Below are 25,934 nucleotides of genomic sequence, written 5' to 3'. Positions count from 1 at the left end.
TGTGTCGAGAATGTTTTAGAATGATATGAAGTACTTGATGAATTGTTTTTGTATTTAATTCAACAGAAGCTTCTTCAACATAAATCCCAGCCAAAGATGATGAAGGGGAGAAGAACACGGAGCAGGCGGTTGGTGGTCTTCTTCTCTGACATGATGTGAATGTGTTCTCATCTGTGACGACGGCGGGATGCCAGTGGCAGACCAGCCAGTTCAGTATCCTTTGATAATCTGCATGGTTCTGCACTGTGAGAGGAAGTAGTTCCACTAAAGGACTGCCAGTGTTTGCTCTGCTCCTCCTTGCACAGAGACACTGAGGCCCAGCTGATGCCTTTCTACAGCCCTGTCTTGTCCTACTTTCTTCATGTAACTGCCTGTCCCCTGGTATTTCTACCACAGTACTGAGGCTGTGCTTGGAGACACAAACTTCTTCCAGCTGCACCTATGGACATGCCATGGACTGTGGGATGCTTGTGCACTGTATCACAGTAACCCTAAACTGTACCTAGACTGAAACATAACTTTGCTGTCGACATGCGTCCAAATATCTTTAGGTGTCTGCAGGACCAGGGAAACCTCCCATGTTCAGTGTAACTGTGGTTTAATTGAGAGGTTTTTAAACTTTGAATTCTGTTGAGTTTTTATGGCTCATTAAAAGCCATTTGAACAGAGCACTGTTTCTTCTTCATAACATATTGTTAAAGATTTTCTGTTGTGGTCTGTTTGTTAACAGAATGAAATGTTGAGGCACAGGAAGTAAGTGTGTCCTGACTGTTTAAGAGTTGTCACTGTAAAACACCATTCTCTCTGATCAAATTGCTGCATGTGGGGTTGATGAAAACTAGGGGAGTGCATGACTAGTTGAATAATCAAGGTCGCTGTCACTAAGTGGTTTAGAGCACTTCGCTCTCGCACTGCAGGCTTACTTGTTGTTCTTAGAGTATTTAAAAGTAGAATGGGAGGCAGAGCCTTCAGTTTTCAGGCCCCTCTTCTGTGGAACCAGCTTCCAGTTTGGATTCAGGAGACAGACACTATCTCTACTTTTAAGATTAGGCTTCAAACTTTCCTTTTTGCCAAAGCATATAGTTAGGGCTGGACCAGGTGACCCTGAATCCTCCCTTAGTTATGCTGCAGTAGACGTAGGCTGCTGGGGGATTCCCATGATGCACTGGGTGTTTCTTCTTCACTCACTATGTGTTAATAGAACTCTCTGCATTGAATCATATCTGTTATTAATCTCTGTCTCTCTTCCACAGCATGTCTTTATCCTGTCTTCCTTCTCTCACCCCAACCAATCACAGCAGATGGCCCCGCCCCTCCCTGAGCCTGGTTCTGCCGGAGGTTTCTTCCTGTTAAAAGGGAGTTTTTCCTTCCCACTGTCGCCAAAGTGCTTGCTCATAGGGGGTCATATGATTGTTGGGTTTTTGTCTGTATGTATTATTGTAGGGTCTACCTTACTATATAAAGCGCCTTGAGGCGACTGTTGTTGTGATTTGGAGCTGTATAAATAAAATTGAATTGAATTGGTATCAGACATACTAGTGGTGAAATCTAATGATTAACATTTTAATTGATGCTCAGTGCTGCATGCTGCATCCTAAATGTTATGCAGCCATCTGCTGCCAGCTGCCACAGAACTGTAGCATTGTTGTAGATCAATGTCCTAATGCTGTGAATCTAAGACCTGATCTGTAGGCATGTTATTGGTTTCAAATGCCTTTGTTTACACACTTTTTGACCCTGTCCATTAAACGGTCCTAAGATGGCATATCTGAGTGCCCCCGCTCCCAAATAACTGAACGGAAACGTGCAGGTAAACAGACACATTAGCTGGAAACCTGTGCTAGGAATCTCACTGCAGGAGGACCAATGAATACCTGTGCAGGTGAAAGTGCATGTCATTTGTATGTGATGTTTTCAGTTCTCACATATTATTTAAAACAATAACGTCTTTTATGGTTAAATCCTCTCTGCAGCTTTGCACAAACTGTAAATACCAAAAATGATTTTAAATTCTCTTAAAATTTAATACTTAGTATTTTATTATTTTTATTTTATTATTGTTATGTTCTTTCTTAATATACCTGTACACTTTGTACATGTTCATGTAAAGCTGAGAAACACGAGCATTACAGGTAAATGTTGCTACACTGATTATCTGTATATGACAATAAAACAATTGTCGACTGGACACTACAGCTTAGCACTGTTAATACGAAGCCTACTTTTAGCCTACTTCCGTCGGGCCGGCTTCCCTGCCGCTCAGTCGTAGCCTGTTTTCCATACAAATGGCTTCATGGCAGAGTTGCACTGTGTCGGTACAGCCACATATCGCCGCAAGTTGTCCAATCAGCAATAGGGTCCACTCGAACGACGAAAAGGAGCGTAGGCGTTCACGGGTGTGCTGCGCGGTCACGTTATTCTGCTGTCACGAGCCTGATCCGAGCCGTACATTGCAGGCTAAAGAATTGGAGCGGACATCAGCTATACAGGACATAATATTTTTAACCAAATTTAGTGCGCGAGTAGAGAGCTCAAGGAAGTCCTACCGCTGGTTGGTATTTGAGACGTTCTACTGAGTTATTCCGATCAACCGGTGATGTGCTCCAGTGTTTGAATGATATTGCTAGTCAGCTAGCTAGCTAGCTAGCTGTTAAGCTAGCTTTACGTTACGTGACTCGAAGTAATTGAACAATATACTCTCGGACAGCATTCTTACTAACACGTCTGAGTGCATTTATCTTTAAGACATTTATCAGTAGCCGTTTTTATCTTTAGCACATTTTTGTAGTATGAGTTATACGTAATTTCTAATCCAAGGTAGATGAGGATTGAATGAAATAACGTTAGCTTGCCATAGCCAAGGAAACAAGCCAGCTAACAGGGATAACGTTAACTTATCCCGCTGCTTGTTGATAGACTGCCATCCAGCGGATCTAGTAAATGCTACCTGAGTTACCCACCTAAAAGCATCGACCGAACCTGGTAGGCAGCAGTCAGTCACAAAGTTGCAGACAGGCAAACGGCTACTACTAAACATCAAGTTTGCCATCGTCGACTCCAGTCCGCTGTGAGAGGGTGACCGGCGTCAGTGTTTTTCGGAGAAGGCCAGAGTGAGGACAGAAACCTGCAGACATGCCGGCTGTGTCGAAAGGAGATGGAATGCGCGGATTGGCTGTTTTCATTTCGGACATTAGAAACTGTGAGTTACCTTTCTGTATGCTACGTCATCATATGTGTTGTTATTTCATTGTGCCGTCAAAGTTGACATGGCTAATGTCGTTGCTGGTGATCGTCTCATACATCATGCAGCGTTGTCATGTGGTAACCTCGACTCAGAAAGCTGTATCTACTTTTAAAAAATCAGTTTCGTAACGTTTAGTGGAACAATCAATATGATTTCTTACGTACTGACAGTGACGGTGGTGAGGTCACCTGCAGGAACAGAATAAACGATGTTAGGCTTGGAGTAGCGGCTCTGATCAAACGTTTCCTGTTGTATAGTTGTACATGTTGGAGAGCTCGGGGACGTGTCGTGTCAGGACGCTCCACATGTCTGACAGGGAAGGAAGACTGAAGCTCAAACGGATTTAAAACAACAACAAAAGTAGCAATGATTACAAGTATAAAAAAAATAATAATAATACTATTACGTGTAACAAAATGCTACATATATCCAGCAATTGACTGCAAAGTTTTATATAAATGTCTTTTTTTGTCAGTTTCCTGGTAATATTTATTCCAGTGATGACACACATAATGCCACTTTTCACTGTCACTGAGTAGTAACAAGAATTTAGGAAGTAGTTGCCATCTACTGTTTCCTTTTTGCTGTGATTGCACATTTCAGTGCTTGGTGTGCTTGTCACTGCAAACCTGACAGTTATTCCAGGCTTACATTGACAGGCAGTAATGGCGACTTCATGGTCGAATGTTTGATACCTCCAGCTTTCATCAGAATCTGAAGTACACTGTGTTATTCTGCCTTTTGGGCACATTTAAAGAGAAATTCAGCAGAAAATAAAAATGTGTGACCAACAACTAGTGTAAATGTTCAAAGTGACGAATATTGCAAACATTTGCCGAGTCGTCTAGATGACTTGTTTTCAAACGTGCTGTATCAGGCAGGCAGACATCTCCAAACACATGTGATTTGTAGCCTTGGGAAATACACTTGATTACATGTTATCGAATACTCATTTGAAATAAATAGTAATAACGTGACAGGCTGTATTGGAATGTTATTGACAAAAACTTGTGAGAATGAATTTCAGTCTTGTTATGTCAGCAACAAACTTCTGTAAATCAAACAGTGCAGTTGGTTGATTTGAGTCTTTTTATTTCATTTTGAGGTATTGGATGAGGCGTATCTGTGCTAATGGAAGCCTGTTAGAAACAGTTGTCTGCTAGGTCCACTCCCAGTTGGGGAGTGGACCACTTCTTGGACAGATGGTAGTTAGAAAGCTTTAACTCATCAGCCATGCTGGTTGGTAGCCGTCTATCACTGTTTGAGCAGGAAGGCGGGCTGCAGGATGACAGCCCATGATTCAATCCCATTCATTTATCATGATCATCATTGGTTTTCATGGTAAAAATGTTTTTTACTGACAAGCTCTTTGCCTTCTGCTGTTCCAGTGTTGCTTAACATTATACCTGTTTGAGCAGAAAGTAGATCTGTCTTTAATTGTAGTGTTACTTCTTCAGACTAAACACAAATTAGGTCAGTGATTGGCAAATGCAGGCACAAGGTCAGGCAGTGGTTTAGGGAGAGCTTGTTGTGGCAGAACATGCGTTTTCAGTATCGTTTGATCATGTTCGGTTAATTATGGCCAGCCTAAGTCATGATCAAGACGCCACTGTCTCTCTTCTGTTTGATAGGGCCTAAGCACTTATAGTTCAATTCAATTTTATGAACATGGCATCAATTGAAAACAATAGTTGCTTCTAGAGCTGGGCGATATGAGATTTTTTTCATATCACGATATGTTTTTTTCATTTCAGGCGATAACGATATATATCACGATATAAGCCAAATAACTATATTTGTAAGATTTAAATGTGCCGTTGCTCACAAGTAAAATGTGAAATAATCAGCAGCTTGTTTTGATTTTAATATTTATTTCCCATAATAAGTTCAACAGGGTAGATGTACTTAAGGAACATGAGACTTTTTCAGATAAATAAAGGCAAATATTGCAAACTACACAAAAGGCAGCCGCTAAAGCGTTTAAGTTTCAAAATAGAACAAACAAAACAGACTACTAAATTGTCAATTCCACTTAGAAACAAAATTTTAATTCTAAAAATAAATCTTAGTTTGTTTTACAGAAGAACAGACAAAATTGACTAACTTTTGTCAATATCAAATAAACTGAGAACTAAAAGGAAATTCTCAATCTCTCCTTGTTGTAAAGCTTAGCTTTTCAAACAGTTTTAACAGTTACTTTAGTCTGACAAAAGCTGAATGACGAATTAGCGCTTTCAGTCAGAGATTGAGCATGCACCGGTTTATTGTATTTCCAGACTTGCTTTCGGCACAATTTACAGTGCGCGCTACTCTGTTTTTTGTCAGACTTGAAATAGCCGAAATACCTTCACACTACGGAACTTCTATGGCCCTTCCGTTCGACAATCTCTCCGGCATTGGAACCAGCATCTGTTTTCTCTTCGGTAACCTTCGGTCACGCTCTCGGTTGATTTTTCTCTAGTCGGCACACTCATTTCCTCCATTACCCGGGCGGCACGGCGGCTGGCTGCTTCCCAAACAAATACACATGTACGGCTTGGCACTTGTGCTGTACATTACAAGTCACGTGACGTGACGCTAGGGCTGCTCAATTAATCGAATTTTAATCGTGATTACGATCTGGGCTTTCAACGATCATTAAAAATGACTGAGCCGATTATTAGCTCCTCCTCTCGCGCTGCTCCGTGTGGCAAATCGAGCGCACCTCTCTGCGTTTCGAACACGCGTCACAACAATTAAGAGGACCCGAGGGAAGCTCGGAAAGCTAGGAAAGCTAAGCAGAAGTTATTTGGTGAGGAGAGGATAATGGCTGCTGAAGAAAGAATGCCGTTGGTTAAAAAGAGAGGTAAAACGACTTCAGTGGTGTAGAAACATTTTGGGTTCGCGGAGTCAGACGTGGATCAAGTAGACATAGTGTGGAAACTTTGCTACGGTGTCGTAGCTGCACCACAGAGCAACACTACAAATTTATTCAATCATTTGAAGACCGCTCACAAAGTGACATACGATCAAACAATGAAGGAACATAGAGAAAAAACTCTTCAATTCAATTTCAATTCAATTCAATTCAATTCAATTTTATTTATATAGCGCCAAATCACAACAAAAGTCGCCTCAAGGCGCTTTATATTGTACAGTAGATAGCACAATAATAAATACAGAGAAAAACCCAACAATCATATCATATGACCCCCTATGAGCAAGCACTTTGGCGACAGTGGGAAGGAAAAACTCCCTTTTAACAGGAAGAAACCTCCGGCAGAACCAGGCTCAGGGAGGGGCGGGACCATCTGCTGCGACCGGTTGGGGTGAAAGAAGGAAAACAGGATGAAAGACATGCTGTGGAAGAGAGACAGAGATTAATAACAGATATGATTCGATGCAGAGAGGTCTATTAACACATAGTGAGTGAGAAGGTGACTGGAAAGGAAAAACTCAATGCATCATGGGAATCCCCGGCAGCCTACGTCTATTGCAGCATAACTAAGGGAGGATTCAGGGTCACCTGGTCCAGCCCTAACTATATGCTTTAGCAAAAAGGAAAGTTTTAAGCCTAACCTTGAAAGTAGAGATAGTGTCTGTCTCCTGAATCCAAACTGGAAGCTGGTTCCACAGAAGAGGGGCCTGAAAACTGAAGGCTCTCCCTCCCATTCTACTTTTAAATACTCTAGGAACAACAAGTAAGCCTGCAGAGCGAGAGCGAAGTGCTCTAATAGGGTGATATGGTACTACAAGGTCATTAAGATAAGATGGGGCCTGATTATTTAAGACCTTGTATGTGAGGAGCAGGATTTTGAATTCAATTCTGGATTTAACAGGAAGCCAATGAAGGGAAGCCAAAACAGGAGAAATATGCTCTCTCTTTCTAGTCCCTGTCAGTACTCTTGCTGCAGCATTTTGGATTAACTGAAGACTTTTCAGGGAGTTTTTAGGACATCCTGATAATAATGAGTTACAGTAGTCCAGCCTGGAAGTAATGAAGGCATGAACTAGTTTTTCAGCATCACTCTGAGACAGGATATTTCTAATTTTAGAGATGTTGCGCAAATGGAAGAAAGCAGTCTTACATATTTGTTTAATATGTGCCTTGAAGGACATGTCCTGGTCAAAAATGACTCAAAGGTTCCTCACAGCATTACTGGAGGCCAAGGTAATGCCATCCAGAGTAAGGATCTGCTTAGATACCATATTTCTAAGATTTTCAGGGCCGAGTACAATAACCTCAGTTTTATCTGAATTAAGAAGCAGGAAGTTAGCGGCCATCCAGGTCTTTATGTCTTTAAGACATTCCTGCAGTTTAACTAATTGGTGTGTGTTACCTGGCTTCATGGATAGATAGAGCTGCGTATCATCTGCATAGCAGTGAAAATTTATGCTATGTCTTCTAATGATGCTACCTAGGGGAAGCATGTATAATGTAAATAGAATTGGTCCTAGCACTGAACCCTGTGGAACTCCATAATTAACCTCAGTGTGTGAAGAGGACTCTCCATTTACTTGAACAAATTGGAGTCTATTAGATAGATATGATACAAACCACTGCAGTGCAGTACCTGTAATACCTACAGCATGTTCTAATCGCTCTAATAGGATATTATGGTCGACAGTATCAAACGCTGCACTGAGGTCTAGCAGGACAAGCACAGAGATGAGTCCACTGTCAGAGGCCATAAGAAGATCATTTGTAACCTTCACTAAAGCTGTTTCTGTGCTGTGATGAGCTCTGAAACCTGACTGAAACTCTTCAAATAAGCCATTCCTCTGCAGATGATCTGTTAGCTGTTTGACAACTACTCTTTCAAGGATTTTTGATATGAAAGGAAGGTTGGAGATTGGCCTATAATTAGCTAAGACAGCTGGGTCTAGAGATTGCTTTTTAAGTAAGGGTTTAACTACAGCCACCTTGAAGGCCTGTGGTACATAGCCAATTATTAGAGATAGATTGATCATATTTAAGATTGAAGAATTAATTAATGGCAGGACTTCTTTGAGCAGTTTTGTAGGAATGGGGTCTAAAAGACATGTTGATGGTTTGGAGGAAGTAATTATTGAAGTTAACTCAGAAAGATCGATTGGAGAAAAAGAGTCTAACTTAACATCAATGGTACTAAAAGTAGCTGTAGACGATATTACATCTGTGGGATGATTATTGGTAATTTTTTCTCTAATGATAAAAATTTTATTTCTGAAGAAGTTCATGAAGTCATTACTAGTTAACGTTAAAGGGATTGTTGGCTCAGTAGAGCTCTGACTTTTTGTCAGCCTGGCTACAGTGCTGAAGAGAAACCTGGGGTTGTTCTTATTTTCTTCAATCAGTGACGAATAGTAAGATGTTCTGGCTTTGCGGAGGGCTTTCTTATAAAGCAGCAAACTATTTCTCCAGGCTAAATGATGATCCTCTAAATTTGTGACACGCCATTTCCTCTCCAGCTTACGAGTTATCTGCTTTAGGCTACGTGTTTGAGAATTATACCACGGAGTCAGGGACTTCGGATTTGAGGCCTTAGTTTTCACTGGAGCTACAGCATCCAGAGTCGTACGTAGTGAGGAGGTAAAATTATTAACAAGATAATCGACCTCTGTTGGAGTAGCGTTCAGATAGCTGCCCTGCTCTATGTTGGTACAGGGCATTGAAGATGATAACAGTGGGTGGATTATATTCTTAAACTTAGTTACAGCACTATCAGAAAGACATCTAGTTTGATAAAGTCTACTCTCCACTGCTGTGTAATCAATTATTGTAAATGTAAATGTTATCAGGAAATGATCAGACAGCAGAGGGTTTTCAGGAAACACTGTTAAATGTTCAGTTTCTATGCCATATGTTAAAACAAGATCTAGAGTGTGATTAAAGTGGTGGGTGGGTTCTTTTACATTTTGAGAGAAGCCAATTGAGTCTAATAACAGATTAAATGCAATTTTGAGGCTGTCATTTTTAGCATCTACATGGATGTTAAAATCACCCACAATAATTATTTTATCTGAGTTGAGCACTAAATCAGATAAAAAGTCTGAGAAATCAGAGAGAAACTCTGTGTAAGGCCCAGGTGGACGATAGATGATAACAAGTAAGACTGGTTTCTGAGTTTTACAGCTGGGGTGGACAAGGCTAAGCATCAGGCTTTCAAATGAATTAAAAGTCTGTCTTGGTCTTTCGTTAATTAATAGACTGGTGTGAAAAATTGCTGCCACACCGCCCCCTCGGCCTGTGCTTCGAGGTTTCTGGTAGTTAGAATGATTCGGGGGTGTTGATTCATTTAAACTAACATAATCGTCCTGCTGCAACCAGGTTCTGTAAGGCAGAGTAAATCGATTTGTTGGTCAATTATTAAGTCATGTACTAACAGAGACTTGGAGGAGAGAGACCTAATATTTAATAATCCACATTTCACTGTTTTACTCTTTGGTTCAGATGTGGATTCTGTATTGTTCTTTCTTTTTGATTTTTTATGTTTAAGTTTTTTATTGCTGGTTTTTGGTTTGTTTTTTGTCTGTTTGGGAGCTGACACAGTCTCAATGGAGATGGTTTTTTGGGGGGGTAGCGGGAGGAGAGAAGCTGCAGAGAGGCGTGTAAGACTGCAACTCTGCTTCCTGGTCCCAACTCTGGATAGTCAGATTTTGGGGGGTTTAATAAATTTGTCCATATTTCTAGAAATGAGAGCTGCTCCATCCAAAGTGGGATGGATGCCGTCTCTCCTAACAAGACCAGGTTTCCTCCAGAAGGTTTGCCAATTATCTATGAAGCCCACATCGTTTCTGGGACACCACTCAGACAGCCAGCAATTTAAGGAGAACATGCGGCTAAACATGTCACTCCTGGTCTGATTGGGGAGGGGACCAGAGAAAACTACAGAGTCCGACATTGTTTTGGCAAAGTTGCACACCGATTCAATATTGATTTTAGTGACCTCCGATTGGCGTAACCGGGTGTCATTACTGCCGACGTGAATTATGATCTTACTGTATTTACGTTTACCCTTAGCCAGCAGTTTTAAATTTCCTTCAATGTCGCCTGCTCTGGCCCCTGGAAGACAATTGACTATGGTTGCCGGTGTCTCTAGCTTCACATGTCTGAGAACAGAATCACCAATTACCAGAGTTTGACCCCCGGCGGGTGTGTCGCCGAGTGGGGAAAAACGGTTAGACACATGAACAGGTTGGTGGTGTACCTGGGGCTTCAGTTTAAGACTATGCTTCCTCCTCACCGTCACCCAACCGCCCTCGTTCCCCAGCTGCTTGGGGTCTGCCGGGGAACAGCTAGCGGGGCCTACGCTATCGTCGGCTGCACCAGCTACAGGGGCCTGACTAGCTACGGGTGAATGAAGGGTGCGAAGCCGAGTCTCCAATTCAGTAATCCTGGCCTCCAGAGCTGCAAATATGCTACATTTGTTACAGGTATCATTACTGCTAAAGGAGGCCGAGGAGTAACTAAACATCTGACACAATGAGCAGGAAAGTGCAACAGGGACAGGTGAAGTAGCCATGGTGCTAACGAGTCAGCTACGAGCTAAGCTAAGCTAGCGAAACAGTAAAGAGACAGTGAGTGAATACTTTGGCTATAAATTAGGTAGTGAGCACACAGAAAGGGTGATTCAGATGAAGCACGTTAAGATTATACTATGAAAAAGGGATGTATCAAAAGATTTCAATTAAATTGCTAAGCAGAAAAGCTACTCAGAAACACCACTGTGTTTGAGCAGGAACAGGAAGTGATACTCTACCGCAGAGCGAGCGAAACACCAAGTGACAGCGCCACCCAAAGGAATCTCTTGACAACACCTGCTTCATCCTCACAGACCTCCATTCACGCTCCCCTGTACAACGCGACTAAATATCCCACCAGCTCCCAGAGACACAAGGAGATAACAAACGCGGTAACGTTTTCCTCGCCAAAGACCACTGCTCAATTAACACGGTGAACAACCAGTATTATGCAGTATTTTGAAGTTCACTAAACATAGATGTTTACATTTTTCATTTATTTTTTATATTGCAAACATTTGCACTGTTATCAGTATTTGCACACTATTTTATATTATTTTTTGACATCTTTAAAGCCATTATTCAATACATTGTTATTGTTAAATAAATATCGTCAAATAATCGAGATCTCAATTTCAGTGAAAATAATCGTGATTATCATTTTTGCCATAATCGAGCAGCCCTACGTGACGCTGCGGCTGTGATTGGTTCGGCTCTGCGCTACTTAATTTGGATTGGCTGTTCTTCTTTTTTTTTTTTTTTAAGAGGACAAGAGAGATGCAGCCTATCGCAATAGTTTAATTTTTCTATCGAGGAAAAGTTATTTCGCAATACATATCGTTATCGTTCTATCGCCCAGCTCTAGTTGCTTCATATTGTAAAGTAAAGGTGGCATGGAGATTTTGCCATGAAACAGGACGTTGTTGTTGTGAATTCTGGTAGTGTAATGTCCCAAGATGGGCCACAGCCTGAACCCAGCTGAAGTCAGATATTTGGCAACAGAGGCTTTGTATTTGAGGAAACTCCTCGTAGGGATCTTACTGAATCAACTTCTTGGTCAGTCTAAAGTGCAATTTTAAAATGGGATATTTTTTTCTGCAGGAACATCCCAAAGCCTAACAGTTCATTTATGTAAGCTCACAGCAGAGCGAGACTAAATATTGATACAGAAATGTGTCATCTTCCTTTTGCGATACTTTATCAACACACCATTGTCAAATATCAGTGGTGACTGAGCCTGAATGTTGATCCAGTATGCAGGCGCTCTAATTGACCTCACTCATTCCCAGTAGTGCTGGGCGATATGGAAAAAATATTTATCACGATATGAATTATTTTATATCACGATAACGATATATATCACGATATACGACCTGACCTGTGGTCATCTAGAAAGTACGCAGTCTGTAAACAGCGAGTGCCGAGGGTGCAGTCTTTGTTTTGAGTTACCGTAAAGTATGTGGCAAATCCGGGTGCACGTATAGCAGCACCAGCTTGCAAACCACGAGACGGAGTTTCTTTGCGAAAAATATATTTTTTTTTTATACTTTATTTTTTCTTGCATAAAGTTAAGAGCGTGTATAGTGAGAAGACAACACTAATATATTTGCCACAGGCTATTTAACCCTTTAAGACCTACCATAGAACCAAGTCCGTCAGAGCTTATCTTTATGTTTTTACATGCTGTAGTGCCATTTGTGGGAGTATTTCAAGTTTCCATATATCAGTACAACCGTTATAGCCCAAATTTTAATAATATGTATGCATTAAGTCCATAGTAACTACATAAATTGCAAAAACTTGTAGTGCAATAAACTACAAAAAAATTGAAAATCGTTTTTGTTTTGTTTTTTACATATATTTCTAGTTAAAAAAAAATTTAAGAGGTGTATCCCTCAAAACTGTAAATACAAAAGTTTCCAACCACGAGAAATTTATTTTGAGTGTCTTCATAGTTTTATTTTTGAGATACACTAATTTTTATATACTACAGGAAAAATGAAAATAAATATTATAATGCATCAAAATAAACTATTTCCAACAGTGTAATTTGAGTTCTAAGCATCCCAGAAACGATACAGAAAAGCATAAAGTCAAACATGTCTTTTAAAAACACCAACATAGGCTTATAAGGCCCTTTCACGAAAATGACGTCACTTCCGGTTTCGGGCAGGTAATGGCGGACATGCGATAGTTCGCGCTGACGTATATGCCAACGTAGGAAGTCTTATGAACGTCGGCAAAGCGTGTTTCTGGAATATTATCTTTTTGTTGCTGCAAGTCTGGAATATTATGTTTTTGTTGCTGCAAGTGCTTCTTATGCAATTTTTGCAAAGTTATATGTGGAAGGAAACCGTGACCTTGGACAAGCTAATGGCATTAGATGTAAGTACAACTCCTCCGGTTTCACATGCAAAAAAAAAAAATATTGCACTACCTTACGTGGTTCCAGTTCTACAGGGGTTTAAAAATAGTTAGGTAAAACGGAGTGTGCCTGCTCCGACCGGTTGTAAAGGGTTAATTATATATTTTATGTAATAATTTATAAAATTTGGGTTAGTACGATATAAACGATAGAAGACAAATGGCACGATAGACACTTTTCTATCGTCCACACGATATATATCGTCATATCGCCCAGCACTAATTCCCAGCCTGTTTGACTTCATGGGGACACTCGTCCAAACAGTCGAATGTGAACAAGAGTTTATTCATTTGCTGGGGTGCAGAACATTGAATAAATGATGGATAGTGAGAGCAAATCAGAGTATTATACTGTTAAACCGACACTAACAAATAGGGCTGCCACGATTAGTCGACTAGTCACGATTACGTCGACTATCAAAATCGTCGACGACTGATTTAATAGTCGACGCGTCGTTTGAAGCTTTGTAAGATCACAAAAGACGCAGGAATAAGTAGTAGGATTTAAGAGTGTAATAACGGACTGAAACAGAAGATGGCAGCACTGCATGTACAAGGATGCCAGCTGCCGTTAAACCCCGAAGAAGAAGAAGCTGTGTCCCAGAATTCATAGCGCGGCCCAGCTCAGTTTCCAACAATGGCGGCAGCTAGTTAGTTTTAATATTACTCTTATTATTCTTTCTGGGTTACAAAATAAACGTTTAACATATTTTCAGGCGAGAATGTAACTGTGTAAACCTCAAATATCTGCTCAGTTTATCAAGACACCACATATTTTCAAAAGCGCTCCGACATTTTCGGAGACGTCTGTTAACCACTAGCTTGATAGCTAGCCGGGGGAAAGGCTCACTAGAGCCCGTGAGAACACCGGACTCCCGGCAAATGGTTTTCAAACCCACCGCCGTCTTTCGCTACTCAGGTTAAACATACATAAGTCACTTAGATAACTTAAAAATGTTATTGTTTGGCTTTTTTTTTTAGTATTTTATTTGTTCCTGAGTAAATCGGTTTGCCTGAGATTAAAGTTATAGTTTTTACACAGCTGAATAAACGTCAAGCAGACAACTGGTTATCAGAAGTGTGAGATGCTCGAGAATATACTCCGGTGTCCCGTTATATTTTAGATAGCAAGGAGTTTATTAAACTGCACCGAAACAATCTGCAAATTTCATTAAAATTTAATAAACTATCATCTTGTCTTTATTTTTAGTTAGCACATACTTTAAACACTTAAAGCTGTAAGCTAATGATAGTTATATAAGAGCAGATGCTGCTGGTGCAATAAGCTGTACGTTTTACGTCCAATGGATGCATGATCTGATTAGTCGACTAATCGCAAAAATAATCGGTGACTAGTCGACTATCAAAATAATCGTTTGTGGCAGCCCTACTAACAAACAGCCTCCAGTATTTATTTCAGTTTTGTAATGTATTTATTTAATAACATGCTAGCAGGTGCACAGCAGTGCTGTTAGTGACACTGAGAGTCCTTGGCTCCAATCCCGTCTGCGCTCTTTCAGTTGGGACTTTATATGTTCACTTCAGTTTTATTTATACATCCCAAAGCACAACAACAGTCGCCTCGGGGCGCTTTACATTGTGAGCTAGACCTACAATAATACAACCGTGTTGTTGGTGTGTCTGCATGGGTTTGCTCTGTGCAGGCGCAGGACTTCCTCCCACAGTACACAAGCATGCATGGAGGGATTGATTGGTTGTTTGTCTCTCTGAGGCTTGGGACAGATTGGCAGCCTGGCCCAGGGTATACCCTGCTTCTCACTCCATGACAGCTGGGACAGATTCCTGATGGAAACATAGTAGAACAGCAACAACGGGAGTAATCACAGTTAATTTAACAGTGTGTTGAATGGAGTAAAGTAATTCCTGCTTTCTGTCTTCCCCTTCAAATATGTAACATTGATTTTGATGCACGGACTGTCTTGCAGTTAGAGCTGAGCGATAAAACAATAAAAATCCTGCAGCAACATAGTTGCTTCATTATTGCTCCATAGTGGCTTCATAGCTGTAAAAAACATGGTCATTATAAAGTCGGTCGAGCTCGTTCCATCCGTGTTTTGACAGAAACATGAAAGGTCAATAACAATTGCACAGGTCGCAGGTCTGATTCATACAGACAACTAACTGCCAACTCCATTTAGGCCGTAGTGCCCGTCGTGGACCCTCTGTTCCTCTTGGACAATAAGCGGTTGTCAGTTTTACTTTTGTTCTGCTTTGTTTACACTGTAAACTTTGTTGAATTTATGGTGAAGACGGACACAAAGGCTTTCACACTTCCCATTTTTGGGATTGTTTCCCAACAATTGAAAATTGTTTGTTTTTATACCAAAAAACAGAGATAGAGGCCCCCAGCTGTGAAAGGCTGGATATTGTGGACACCCGCCTTTGAGGGAACATTTTAGTGTCACGGTCAGGAGTCAAGTTCTTTCAAATCTTGTGAGCATAATAAGATGAGTAAAGTGTTTCCTAGGGGTTTCATTTTCATACCGTAGGTACATCTGCTAGGAGGTGGAGGGCTTTTTTGTTTGTTTTTCCCCCTTTAGGCTGCAGTGGCTTGAACACAGACCACATAAGATGTGTGGAAGTTGGGCAATAGAAAAGTAGGAGCCATCAGACGACCAAACAGCCTTTATAGAGGATTACAGTGGTTCCCATGTTGTGGGGATAACCTAGACTTGGTCACAAACATTGACAGAGTTCTTGCAATGCTTCATAAATCCATATCCACCCTCACCAAATCAGATGGACCCTACACTAATGCAGACCTTCCCAAAGTGTGGGGCCTGCCCCCTAGGGGGGGCACAGAGCCATTGCAGGGGGGGCGCGGCATGAAAAGGAAAAAAACAACGCTTGGACACTGCTAGCACGGTGCGCCTACACAAACGCAAATCAGGAGATGAAGCATCGCTGAATATGTTTCCAAACCAACTTCATTCTAAGCCAAAGACTAGAAAATATGGTGAAGCATATCTTCCCTTTGGCTTCACCTGCACAAGTGCTGAGGTAGGTCTCCCTGCAGAATTGGTTTTCCCTGCATCGGGAGCAGCGCTGGGCTCTACAAACCACAGACAAACAGTATCCCACAGCTGTTTATGTTTTTGAACCCATTTTGCAGAGGGATTGAAAAATGTATTGATAGCAATGTTGAACATTATTACACAGGAAAAAAAACAACTACACGTAAAATAATCACAGTGTGACGCCTCTGCCTTTCTAAATGGAGGGACAGTAACTGCGTGTGTGTATGTCAGCAGACAGTCAGATTAACAGTATTTTGTCTCTATCTGCACAAAATACTGGACATTTTACAAGAACATTTTTCTTGTAAAACAAAGGGGGGCCCAGCAAAAAAAGTTTGGGAACCACTGCACTAATGCATGACGAATCACCTGTTAGAATTCCTTATATGAGGAATTTCTTAATCAGACCGTGTGTATAGTCCCAGCAGGGGACACGTGGCAGCTGATGGCAGCTACAGAGATACAATCTAAGAAACACAATTGTTTTCCAGATGCACTCCGTGCTGAGAAGCACACAACTCACCTCCGTCTTACATTGATGTCAAAAATACAAGTCCAGGGCAGGGCTCTAGACTAACTTTATGCCACGGTTGCACTGGTGCGCCTAACTTTTTCTCTTAGGCACATCAGCACAAAAGTTAGGCGCACCCAAATTTTCCAACTGCATTGCTTAACACCGCAGTAAGAGTAATATTAAAACTTAGTAGCTGCCACCATTGTTGGAAACTGGAATTGGCTGCACCGCGCTATGAGTCCTGGGATAGGTGACGAGCCAGGTGACGAAGGCTGTCCCAATTCGAAGGCTTAGTTTTAATATTACTCTTTCTGGGTCACAAAATAAACTTTAAAGATATTTTCAGGCGAGAATGTAGCTGTGTAAACTTTAAATATCTGCTCGGTTTATCAAGACATCACATATTTGCAAAAATGCTCGAAGTTTTCGTAGACGTCTGTTACCCACCAGCTCGACGTTTTGTGAGATCTCGCAAAAGTTCATCTAAATTTTTTTTCTCCCATATCCCTTGCAGGGCTCCGTAGTTATCCAAACATTTTGTCAAATAGTTTCAGTCAAAGAAAAATGAAAAGGGTCTCATGACTAGCTGCTGTTGGTTTCCTCGATCTTAAAGTTGCCTTCAGTAGCCAGATCAGTCCACATCTGAATGCTGATGCTATACGAGTGTTTTTGTTTTTTTAACCTTATCAGGTAAGAGCAAGGAGGCTGAGATCAAACGGATTAATAAAGAGCTGGCCAACATCCGCTCCAAGTTCAAAGGGGACAAGGCTTTGGATGGCTACAGCAAGAAGAAGTATGTCTGCAAGCTGCTCTTTATCTTTCTGCTTGGCCATGACATCGACTTTGGACACATGGAGGCTGTCAACCTGCTGAGCTCCAACAAGTACACAGAGAAACAGATTGTAAGTGTTTCACAGCATTGCAGCTTCACGTTTTCTAGTCTTGTTCTTTAAATGCATGTCAGTGTGTGAGATGCATGCAAGTGTTGCACTACTAGCATTTGTATAAAGCTGTGTGTGTGTGTTAGGGCTGTGCGATATGACAAAAATCTCATATCCCGATATTAAGAAATCTATCGTCGATATAACGATATAAATTGCAAAAATGTAACATTTCCTGTAAATTCTGTGAATCTCGGGCATCTCGACTTGCGTGAAGTGTTTCCAGCTGGGCGTCGTGTACCTGGAGTCGAGTGTTTTAGCTGATGCATGGAACTATACATTTTTAGACATAAGTTGTAACGGCCACTGTTTTCTTTGTAAGTATTTATTACACAGCATGCTGCGGAGAAAAGTCTGTTCTAACGTTTGAGTCTAAGGTTTATTTTTTAGCACCTGGCGGCTCTTTTTTGCTTCTCATCCGTAAATACTCTGCATCTTTCACGTGACTCGTTTTATTTTGAAAAGCCTCAACAGGATCTTGAGCTTTATTGTGAAAGGTTTATGTGGAAAATAAACAAACGGACACGCCGTGGTTTTACCGTCGTTGTTGCTAACGAAAACGCATAAAAAACAAGCGCTTGTCCGTCCGTAGTGTGGTTATATTAAATATAAGAGAAAGAGAGAACTTTAAGAAATTAATATAGCCACTACAGTGACCATCAAAATGATGAAAAAATATTGCCATAAACAGTTTATTTTGCGACACCACGAAACAAACGATAGCGTAAAATGAAACGATAGACGTTTTTCTATCGTCATCCGATATATATCGTTATATCGAACAGCCCTAGTGTGTGTGTGTTTAGTATAAAAGCCCTTTGATTGCTACGTAGCAGTATAAAAGTGCTATATGAACATGGGCTGCATTTCCACTTTACACGTGTCCACTAAACACTGTGACCAAGCGTTCACAGCTGGCTCACCTTTGCTTCAGTGTACAGGAGGGATTCAAACAGCTGATCCCTGACCTGTTGAGCCACACCAGATATAAGACACGTGAGGGTGTTGACAGCATCATTTCCCTTTTTTGTTGAATAAAAACAGAATTAGATTATTTAGTGACGTAGCTAACGTGGTAGTCCTTGAGTTCACGTTGCTACCAGCTGTGTTTTGTCGCTCCACACCGCCACACGCTTTTCCAGGGTGTTTTTTATTTATACTTACATTTTAAGAAAAAACATGAAGCCCTGTGTGGATTCATGTATTCTTTGAAATGCTATTTGAAAAAACTGAAGTAAATGTTTGCAGAACAAATGCTTCTGCTGCTGAGACCTTTTCATTTCCTGACTGTGGGGTGTGGAGAGTTTCCTCAGGAACAGGAAATGTTTAGCTAGCAGAATAAGGATGATTCAGGATCCATGTGGTTTGAGAAGTGACGGCTGCGACTGACTCAACATGACCGCTAATAAGCTCCAGATCTTCAGTACACCCTGAAAATGGGGGACTATGTTTAAAACTGGCTGCCGGTCATCAGGAGTGAATGCAATATTTGGGTTAAAACTCCTGGATGTTAACACTGAAAGTCATCCTCCTGTTTTGTAAAATCCACTGTGGTGGTGTACAGTGGGAAAAGTCTAAAAATGGTCAGTGTTGCTGACCGTGAAGCCCTCTCTTTGAATGTTATCTAGTTTGAGATTTCTATGGCAGTATTTTGTGTCCGAGCTGGGAACTTTGATTTCTACCAAGTTTACAAACAAGTGTGTAAACTTGTAGCATTTCCTGTGGTTCGTTTCACACAGTCTTGTAGCGCACACCTGGGGTCGGGATTGGGCTGGGATCACGTTCACACAATAAACAAACGGCTCTGGAGTTTCTTTGGAGCCGTGCTGATATGGGCTCAAAATGTGGTCATAAATATTTTGTACTTGTAAATCAGTTTTGTATGTGTAAAAAGAATTTGTGTGTGCGTAAAAAAGATTTGTATGTGTAAAAAAGATTTGTATGTGTAAAAAAGATTTTTATGTGTAAAAAAGATTTGTGTGTGCGTAAAAAAGATTTGTATGTGTAAAAAAGATTTGTGTGTGCGTAAAAAAGATTTGTGTGTGCGTAAAAAAGATTTGTATGTGTAAAAAAGATTTGTGTGTGTGTAAAAAAGATTTGTGTGTGCGTAAAAAAGATTTGTGTGTGTGTAAAAAAGATTTGTGTGTGTGTAAAAAAGATTTGTGTGTGGACTTTGCCAAAAAACCCCTGCAAGTTACAAGTACGGATTTTGACCCTATTTTTCTTCCTTTCATCTGATTGGTCAATGTCATGTCAATCACAAATGTAACAATCCAATCAGAGAACAGATGGGTTTGGCTGTCGGAGGGGCGCTTTTTTGAACTGCAGGTCTTTGAAGGGAATAAATGCCCTTTTACATGCCAACTCAGCGTTTTCCTTCATCACCACGAAGGAAAACAGTCTGTGGTCTGAGTTTGGTGATTTTTGTGTCACAGGTCTATGTGCTTAATACAGGGACTTCCACAGCCTTTTCAACAGCGCTGCGGACCGCGGGGGGGGGGGGGGGGGCAGTGTTTTGGAAATGACAGTCTTCATTACAAAGCTTTCTTCGTTATGAATTAGCATACATGTTTTTATTGAACATTTGAAGAACCAGCAAACCCCCCCCCCCCCCCGAAACTCTTGTAGAGGACATAAAGTCAGAGATAGAAACGACAAGGAGCAGGTGCATCTAGTACAGGTAGAGCTGCTGCAAAAACCCACAGAGCTCAGCAGCCAGCGCAACAAATTCTGGATCCTTTGCTTTTAGTTAGCAGTTAGCATTAGCAGCACATCCTGTGTCCGATGTGAAAGGACTTTTATGCTGCGCACTGTGACTCACAGCAATGGTCCCGGGTCAGCCCTGACTTTGTGTTAAACTAATCCTAAAGTAATGATGGTATTTCTAACCACTGACATACCACAACTTTATCCTTTCAACAGCTGCTGAAAGTTAGCGGACCTAGCTGCTATCGGATATTTATATAGAGATCCTCCAGCTTCAAACTGTATCACCCTTCAAGGACCTGCAGTTCAAAAAAGTGCCCCTCCGACAGCCAAACCCATCTGTTCTCTGATTGGATTGTTACATTTGTGATTGACATGACATTGACCAATCAGATGAAAGGAAGAAAAATAGGGTCAAAATCCGTACTTGTAACTTGCAGGGGGTTTTTGCTAAGTCCACACACAAATCTTTTTTACACACACACAAATCTTTTTTACGCACACACAAATCTTTTTTACGCACACACAAATCTTTTTTACACATACAAATCTTTTTTACACATACAAATCTTTTTTACGCACACACAAATTCTTTTTACACATACAAAACTGATTTACAAGTACAAAATATTTATGACCACATTTTGAGCCCATATGCTGACACCAGCTTCTTCAAAGGGTCTTGGTGCAGTTGTTAAACTGCAGGTGTGAGAGCACACGTAGCACACATGCAGTGACTGCTGTTGCTGAGTGGGATCAGCTTTCCTAATGAATTTTGGGATGTACCATTTCTTTACATAGTTTTAAGATCTGATCAATGAAGCCTTAATCCAGGTGTTTCTATTCAAAGAGACACAGTACAGCAGATACTGAGTGAGACTGACTGAGTAACAGGCGTCAGCAGGTCATTTGTGTCACAGCTCGTTAGTTTCACATGACACCTGATACTCCCGCTGTGTCCCAAAACGTCGGCCGCATCCTCCGGAGGCCGCATCTGTAGACTGATTACGTCACAGCCAGGCGACGAAGGCTGTCCCAATTCGTCGACTCCTTCAAATGCAGCCGACAAATCCGTCCTTCATTTCCCCCAATTTGAAGGATGGGTCGGGTGTGTCCTTCGTGGCCCACCATATCCCAGAATTCATAGCGCGACCCAGCCAAACTCCAGTTTCCAACAATGGCGGCCGCTAGTTGGTTTTAATATTACTCTTATTACTCTTTCTGGGTCACAAAATAAACTTTTAACATATTTTCAGGCGAGAAAGTAGCTGTGTAAACCTCAAATATCTGCTCGGTTTATCAAGACACCACATATTTGCAAAAGCGCGCCGACGTTTTTGGAGACGTCTGTTACCCACCAGCTGGATAGCTGACCGGGAGGTCGAGGGTCACTAGAGCCGCTGAGAACAGCGGACTCCCGGCTTCAGGTTAAACATGATATATAAGTCACTCAGATAACTTAAAAATGTTATTGTTTGGCTTTTTTCAGTGTTTTATTTGTTCCGGAGTAAATCGGTTTGGCTGAGATCAAAGTTATTAGATTAAATAAAACTTTATTAATCCATCGGGTGGTTTCCTCCAGATTTTCACACAGCTGAATAAACGTCAAACAGAAAACTGATTAAACAGAAGTGTGAGACGGTCGAGAGTTTACTCCGGTGTCCTGTTATATTTTAGATAGCAAGGAGCAGACGGCCGAGTTTATTAAACTCCACCCACACAGCGGTGACACAAAACTGAAGGCTAGACCGTCACATTTCACAGCCTCGCACTTCCGGCCTTCTCGGTCTTCGAAGGACCCGGCCCACGTAGACCGTAAAGGACGGGTCCTCCGAAGGATGCGGCTTAGGTTTTGGGACACAGCTCCTGTTAACCTGTGAGTGTGCTAACATCATAACACAACGTGGGTGACACAGCAGCTAGTGTAAACTGCTTAGTCCATAAAGTCCTGACAGATGCAGAGCACAGCGCTGTGGGACGCTGTGTTTCTCATTGTTACTATCGATATTGATTTGTCCAGGGCTACCTGTTCATCTCAGTACTGGTGAATAGCAATAGCGAGCTAATCCGTCTGATCAACAATGCCATCAAGAATGACCTGTCCAGCCGCAACCCCACCTTCATGTGCCTGGCGCTTCACTGTATTGCGAACGTGGGAAGCCGTGAGATGGCTGAAGCCTTTGCTAGTGAGATCCCTCGGATACTGGTTGCAGGGTAAGTGTTTTTGATGTTTCACTGTTGCTGGGTTGTTTTTTGTAATTATTTTAGATGAACTCCTGTTAACTGTGGATACTGTGAATGTGATGCAACGCAGTGATACGATGGACAGTGTGAAACAGTCAGCGGCCCTTTGTCTGCTGCGGCTCTATAAGACTTCTCCCGACTTGGTGCTGATGGGTGAATGGACGTCCCGTGTAGTGCACTTACTCAACGACCAACACATGGTAAGAGCACAACCAAAGGTACGAGATGTGTGAGAATCTCAAGCATTGACCGACTCATTCAGCAACAGGACCCTTCATGCTGTGGAGGACTTAGCATCGTGTGGGCTACTTGTTCTGCTCAGGTTTCTCTTATGCAAGTGTTCCTTCCTGTTGACAGTGACTTCTCATTAGAGCTCAGTAAATACTCTCAGAAGGATAATATCCTAGGTTATGTAAATCCTAACCTTTCAGCCCAGCTGAGCACCTGTGGACGTGTCATTGGTTCATTTCAGTTTTATTTACATTGTGCTAAATCACAAAAACAGCACTTTATATTGTAAGTCCCTACAGTAATGTAGAGAAACCCCTCCAACAATCAGACACCCCCCTACGGGAGAGCACTTGGTGACGGGGGGAAGGAAAAACTCTTTGAACAGGAAGAAAGGTCCGGCATAACCAGGCTCAGGGAGGGGCGGGGCCATCTGCTGTGACTGGTGGTTACATGAGGAGGATGGGCCAAAGACACGCTGTGGAAGAGAGCCAGAGATGAATATGAACTAACCAATAAATTACAGCCCAATAGAATCCGAGCATGGAGTGGTTCCCAGAGCTTAAAGGCTTTAAAACATGTTTAGCGCCAGTACCGAGCGTGACTTCATCGGGTTGGCTGGTTGATGGTAATATGGACTTGGACTTGTTATTTGTTTCTGTTAGCTAACTAGTGACAGAACCATAACTCAGTGGGATATACGGAGACTAAAACCAAAATCAGTCTAAGCGATCACTTTTATAGAAACCCAAGCACAGCCAAACAGTTGCTGGTGTTACTCCATCGCCCCATCACACACACAAACCATTCGCTAAGAATCGTAGTTGTGTTTGTGGTGTGATGTTCTTGGAAAAAGAAAGATAGAGCTGATCGCAGCAGCCGATTGTGCCGCTCCGTACATCTGGCCACACCAGGAAAAATCTGTTTCTGACTCCATCCTGTCACCTGACCCAAACAGGCTCTCCTCCACACTCTTCTCATTCATAAAGAGCTTCACAAAAACGAACATCACAGCTGTTTCAGTGCCGCTAGCCAAACAACACAAAAAGGCTCCTTAAGGAACTGAGTGGACGGTACATACTTGCTAACATAAAACTGATAGTTTCATCCAGGAGCAGCCCAAAAGTGATCCTCTCAGACTGGTTTGTACTTTTAGTCTGAGTTATCGTCCTGTCACTAGCACGTATCTGTTAAATCCAGCTTCACAGACAGAGTGACAGCTGTGAGAGCAGGGCTCCACTTGAAGTCTTTCCTCTTTGATAAAGCTCACAGTTCCAGCTGGATCCGCTGACCCTGAGTCCACCCTTAGTTATGTTGCAGTAGGCCTGAGGTGATGGGAGCCTTTCTGTGCTGCAGAGCATTTCTTCCTCACTCTGTCGTTATACACACTCATTGTTAAACTCCCCTGTAGTTTTCCTTCTGGCCAGTGTATTCCCCTCACCCCCGACCGACAGGGTGGATGTCTGTCCCTCCCTGAGCCTGGCTCTGCCGGAGGGTTCTGTCTGTTAAAAGGGAGTTTGTCCTTCCCACTATCGCCACGTGCTGTTTCACAGGGCGCGCTGCGATTGTTGGGGTTTCCTCCTGATATTGTAGCTTTTTTATCTTCTGACATGAACTTTGTTGAGGCAGGTGTTGTTGAGACTTGGTACAATATAAATTGAACTGAGTTAGTGACGCAGCATAAGTCAAAGTAGCGGTGGTATTTGTTTTGACCTGGAGGTTTTAACTGTAAAATAATGAGAACAATGTCTGAATGAACCCTGTAACACTTCACAGTACTGCACGTTGTTTTCACATGATTAAATGTTCTGCCTGCATTTGCCTGTTTTTCAAATGAGCCACTGAAACATGTTTTAATGTACCAGTTGTCTCCGCTGTGATGAATCAGTACGGTTGCTAATTGTCTTGTTGTGGGTGGGGTTAGGGTGTAGTGACAGCAGCCATCTCCCTCATCACCTGCCTGAGCCAGAAGAATCCAGACGAGTTTAAGACGTGCGTTTCCCTCGCCGTCTCCCGCCTCAGCAGGGTGAGTGTCAGAAACAATTGTATGTAAAATGTTCATGTTTGTAACTCTCACTGTTGATGCTGCTCATTAGTCTCAGTGTTAGCTCAGGAGATGTACCGAGTCAGTCACGTGTTGAAGCTGATCCTGCAGGGTTGGACCCGCTGGCTGGCCGTTACATTGAAGCACTCGGGTGTGCCGCTTCTTCTTTCTACTGGGTGCAAAGAAACAAGGGAGCCTCCCAGATAAACGCACAGACAGACGGGCCGATCCATCTATGGCCTCCTCCACAGTAAATCCACATGGATATCTGGGATATTTAATACTGATGAACACCGGCCACAGCGTTTGGTGAATAAGGGGGGTAAAAAACACACACTGGTTTTTTATTCCTCATTTATTCCTGTTTGTTATTCAAATATGCCGTGTACACTTCTCCACCAACAGTAGCAGAAAGGCACCCTCCATCTGCAGAGCTGAGTGAACCAGCAGCTTCTCGATGGTGTTGCACAGCAGACCAAAATCAGACAGTGCTGCATTCATAAATCCCTCAGTTAGAAGAAGATCCCAACTCGTGGTTAGTTTGTCACGAGTTCACACAGAGAGGCAGACAACCACTCACACCAGACGTTCGCACCAATTTACAATCACCACTTAACCCAGAGCTTCCCAAAGGGGGCGGGCCGCGGTATGAAAAGGGAAAAAACCCCAAAACACTTGGACACTGCTAGCACGGGGCGCCTACACAAACGCAAAGCAGGAGATGAAGCATCGCTGAATATGTTTGCAAACCAACTTCATTCTAAGCCAAAGACTAGAAAATATGGTGAAGCATATCTTCCCTTTGGCTTCACCTGCACAAGTGCCGAGGTAGGTCTCCCTGCAGAATTGGTTTTCCCTGCGCTGGGAGCAGCGCTGGGCTCTACAAATCACGGACAAACAGTATCCCACATTCTTGATTTTTAGTTCACAAACACTTGTTGTAATGACTAACTACTCCTGACATTTTGGAGATGTTAGCTCTTTATACAGTAAAGGTACAGCAGGATACAAATAACATCAGGCTGATCCTGCCACGATTTGTCCCCCGGTTCAAATCACAGACAAACAG

At 42.0% G+C, this 25,934-nt stretch overlaps 1 protein-coding gene across 4 annotated transcripts in view; it reads left to right on the top strand.

Moving 5' to 3' along the window:
• The first annotated feature begins 2,300 nt into the window (after positions 1-2,300).
• ap2a1 (adaptor related protein complex 2 subunit alpha 1) overlaps positions 2,301-25,934 on the top strand; it is a 44,223-nt gene continuing 20,589 nt past the window's right edge. For 2 of the 4 annotated variants that reach the window (XM_063471004.1, XM_063471005.1), the window contains exons 1-5: positions 2,301-3,199; positions 17,393-17,604; positions 22,370-22,563; positions 22,664-22,793; positions 24,746-24,847. In XM_063471004.1, coding sequence (XP_063327074.1) covers positions 3,133-3,199; positions 17,393-17,604; positions 22,370-22,563; positions 22,664-22,793; positions 24,746-24,847 — 705 coding nt within the window. In that variant the 5' untranslated portion in view covers positions 2,301-3,132. The remainder of the gene's footprint in view (positions 3,200-17,392; positions 17,605-22,369; positions 22,564-22,663; positions 22,794-24,745; positions 24,848-25,934) is intronic. The other 2 variants (XM_063471007.1, XM_063471006.1) reach the window with 2 other exon arrangements.

The sequence above is a fragment of the Pelmatolapia mariae genome, linkage group LG4 (assembly GCF_036321145.2).
Source record: "Pelmatolapia mariae isolate MD_Pm_ZW linkage group LG4, Pm_UMD_F_2, whole genome shotgun sequence".
NCBI classification, from domain to species: Eukaryota; Metazoa; Chordata; class Actinopteri; order Cichliformes; family Cichlidae; genus Pelmatolapia; species Pelmatolapia mariae.
The sequence above is the reverse complement of the archived record's forward strand: the minus strand, read 5'-3'. Positions and strand labels throughout refer to the sequence as shown.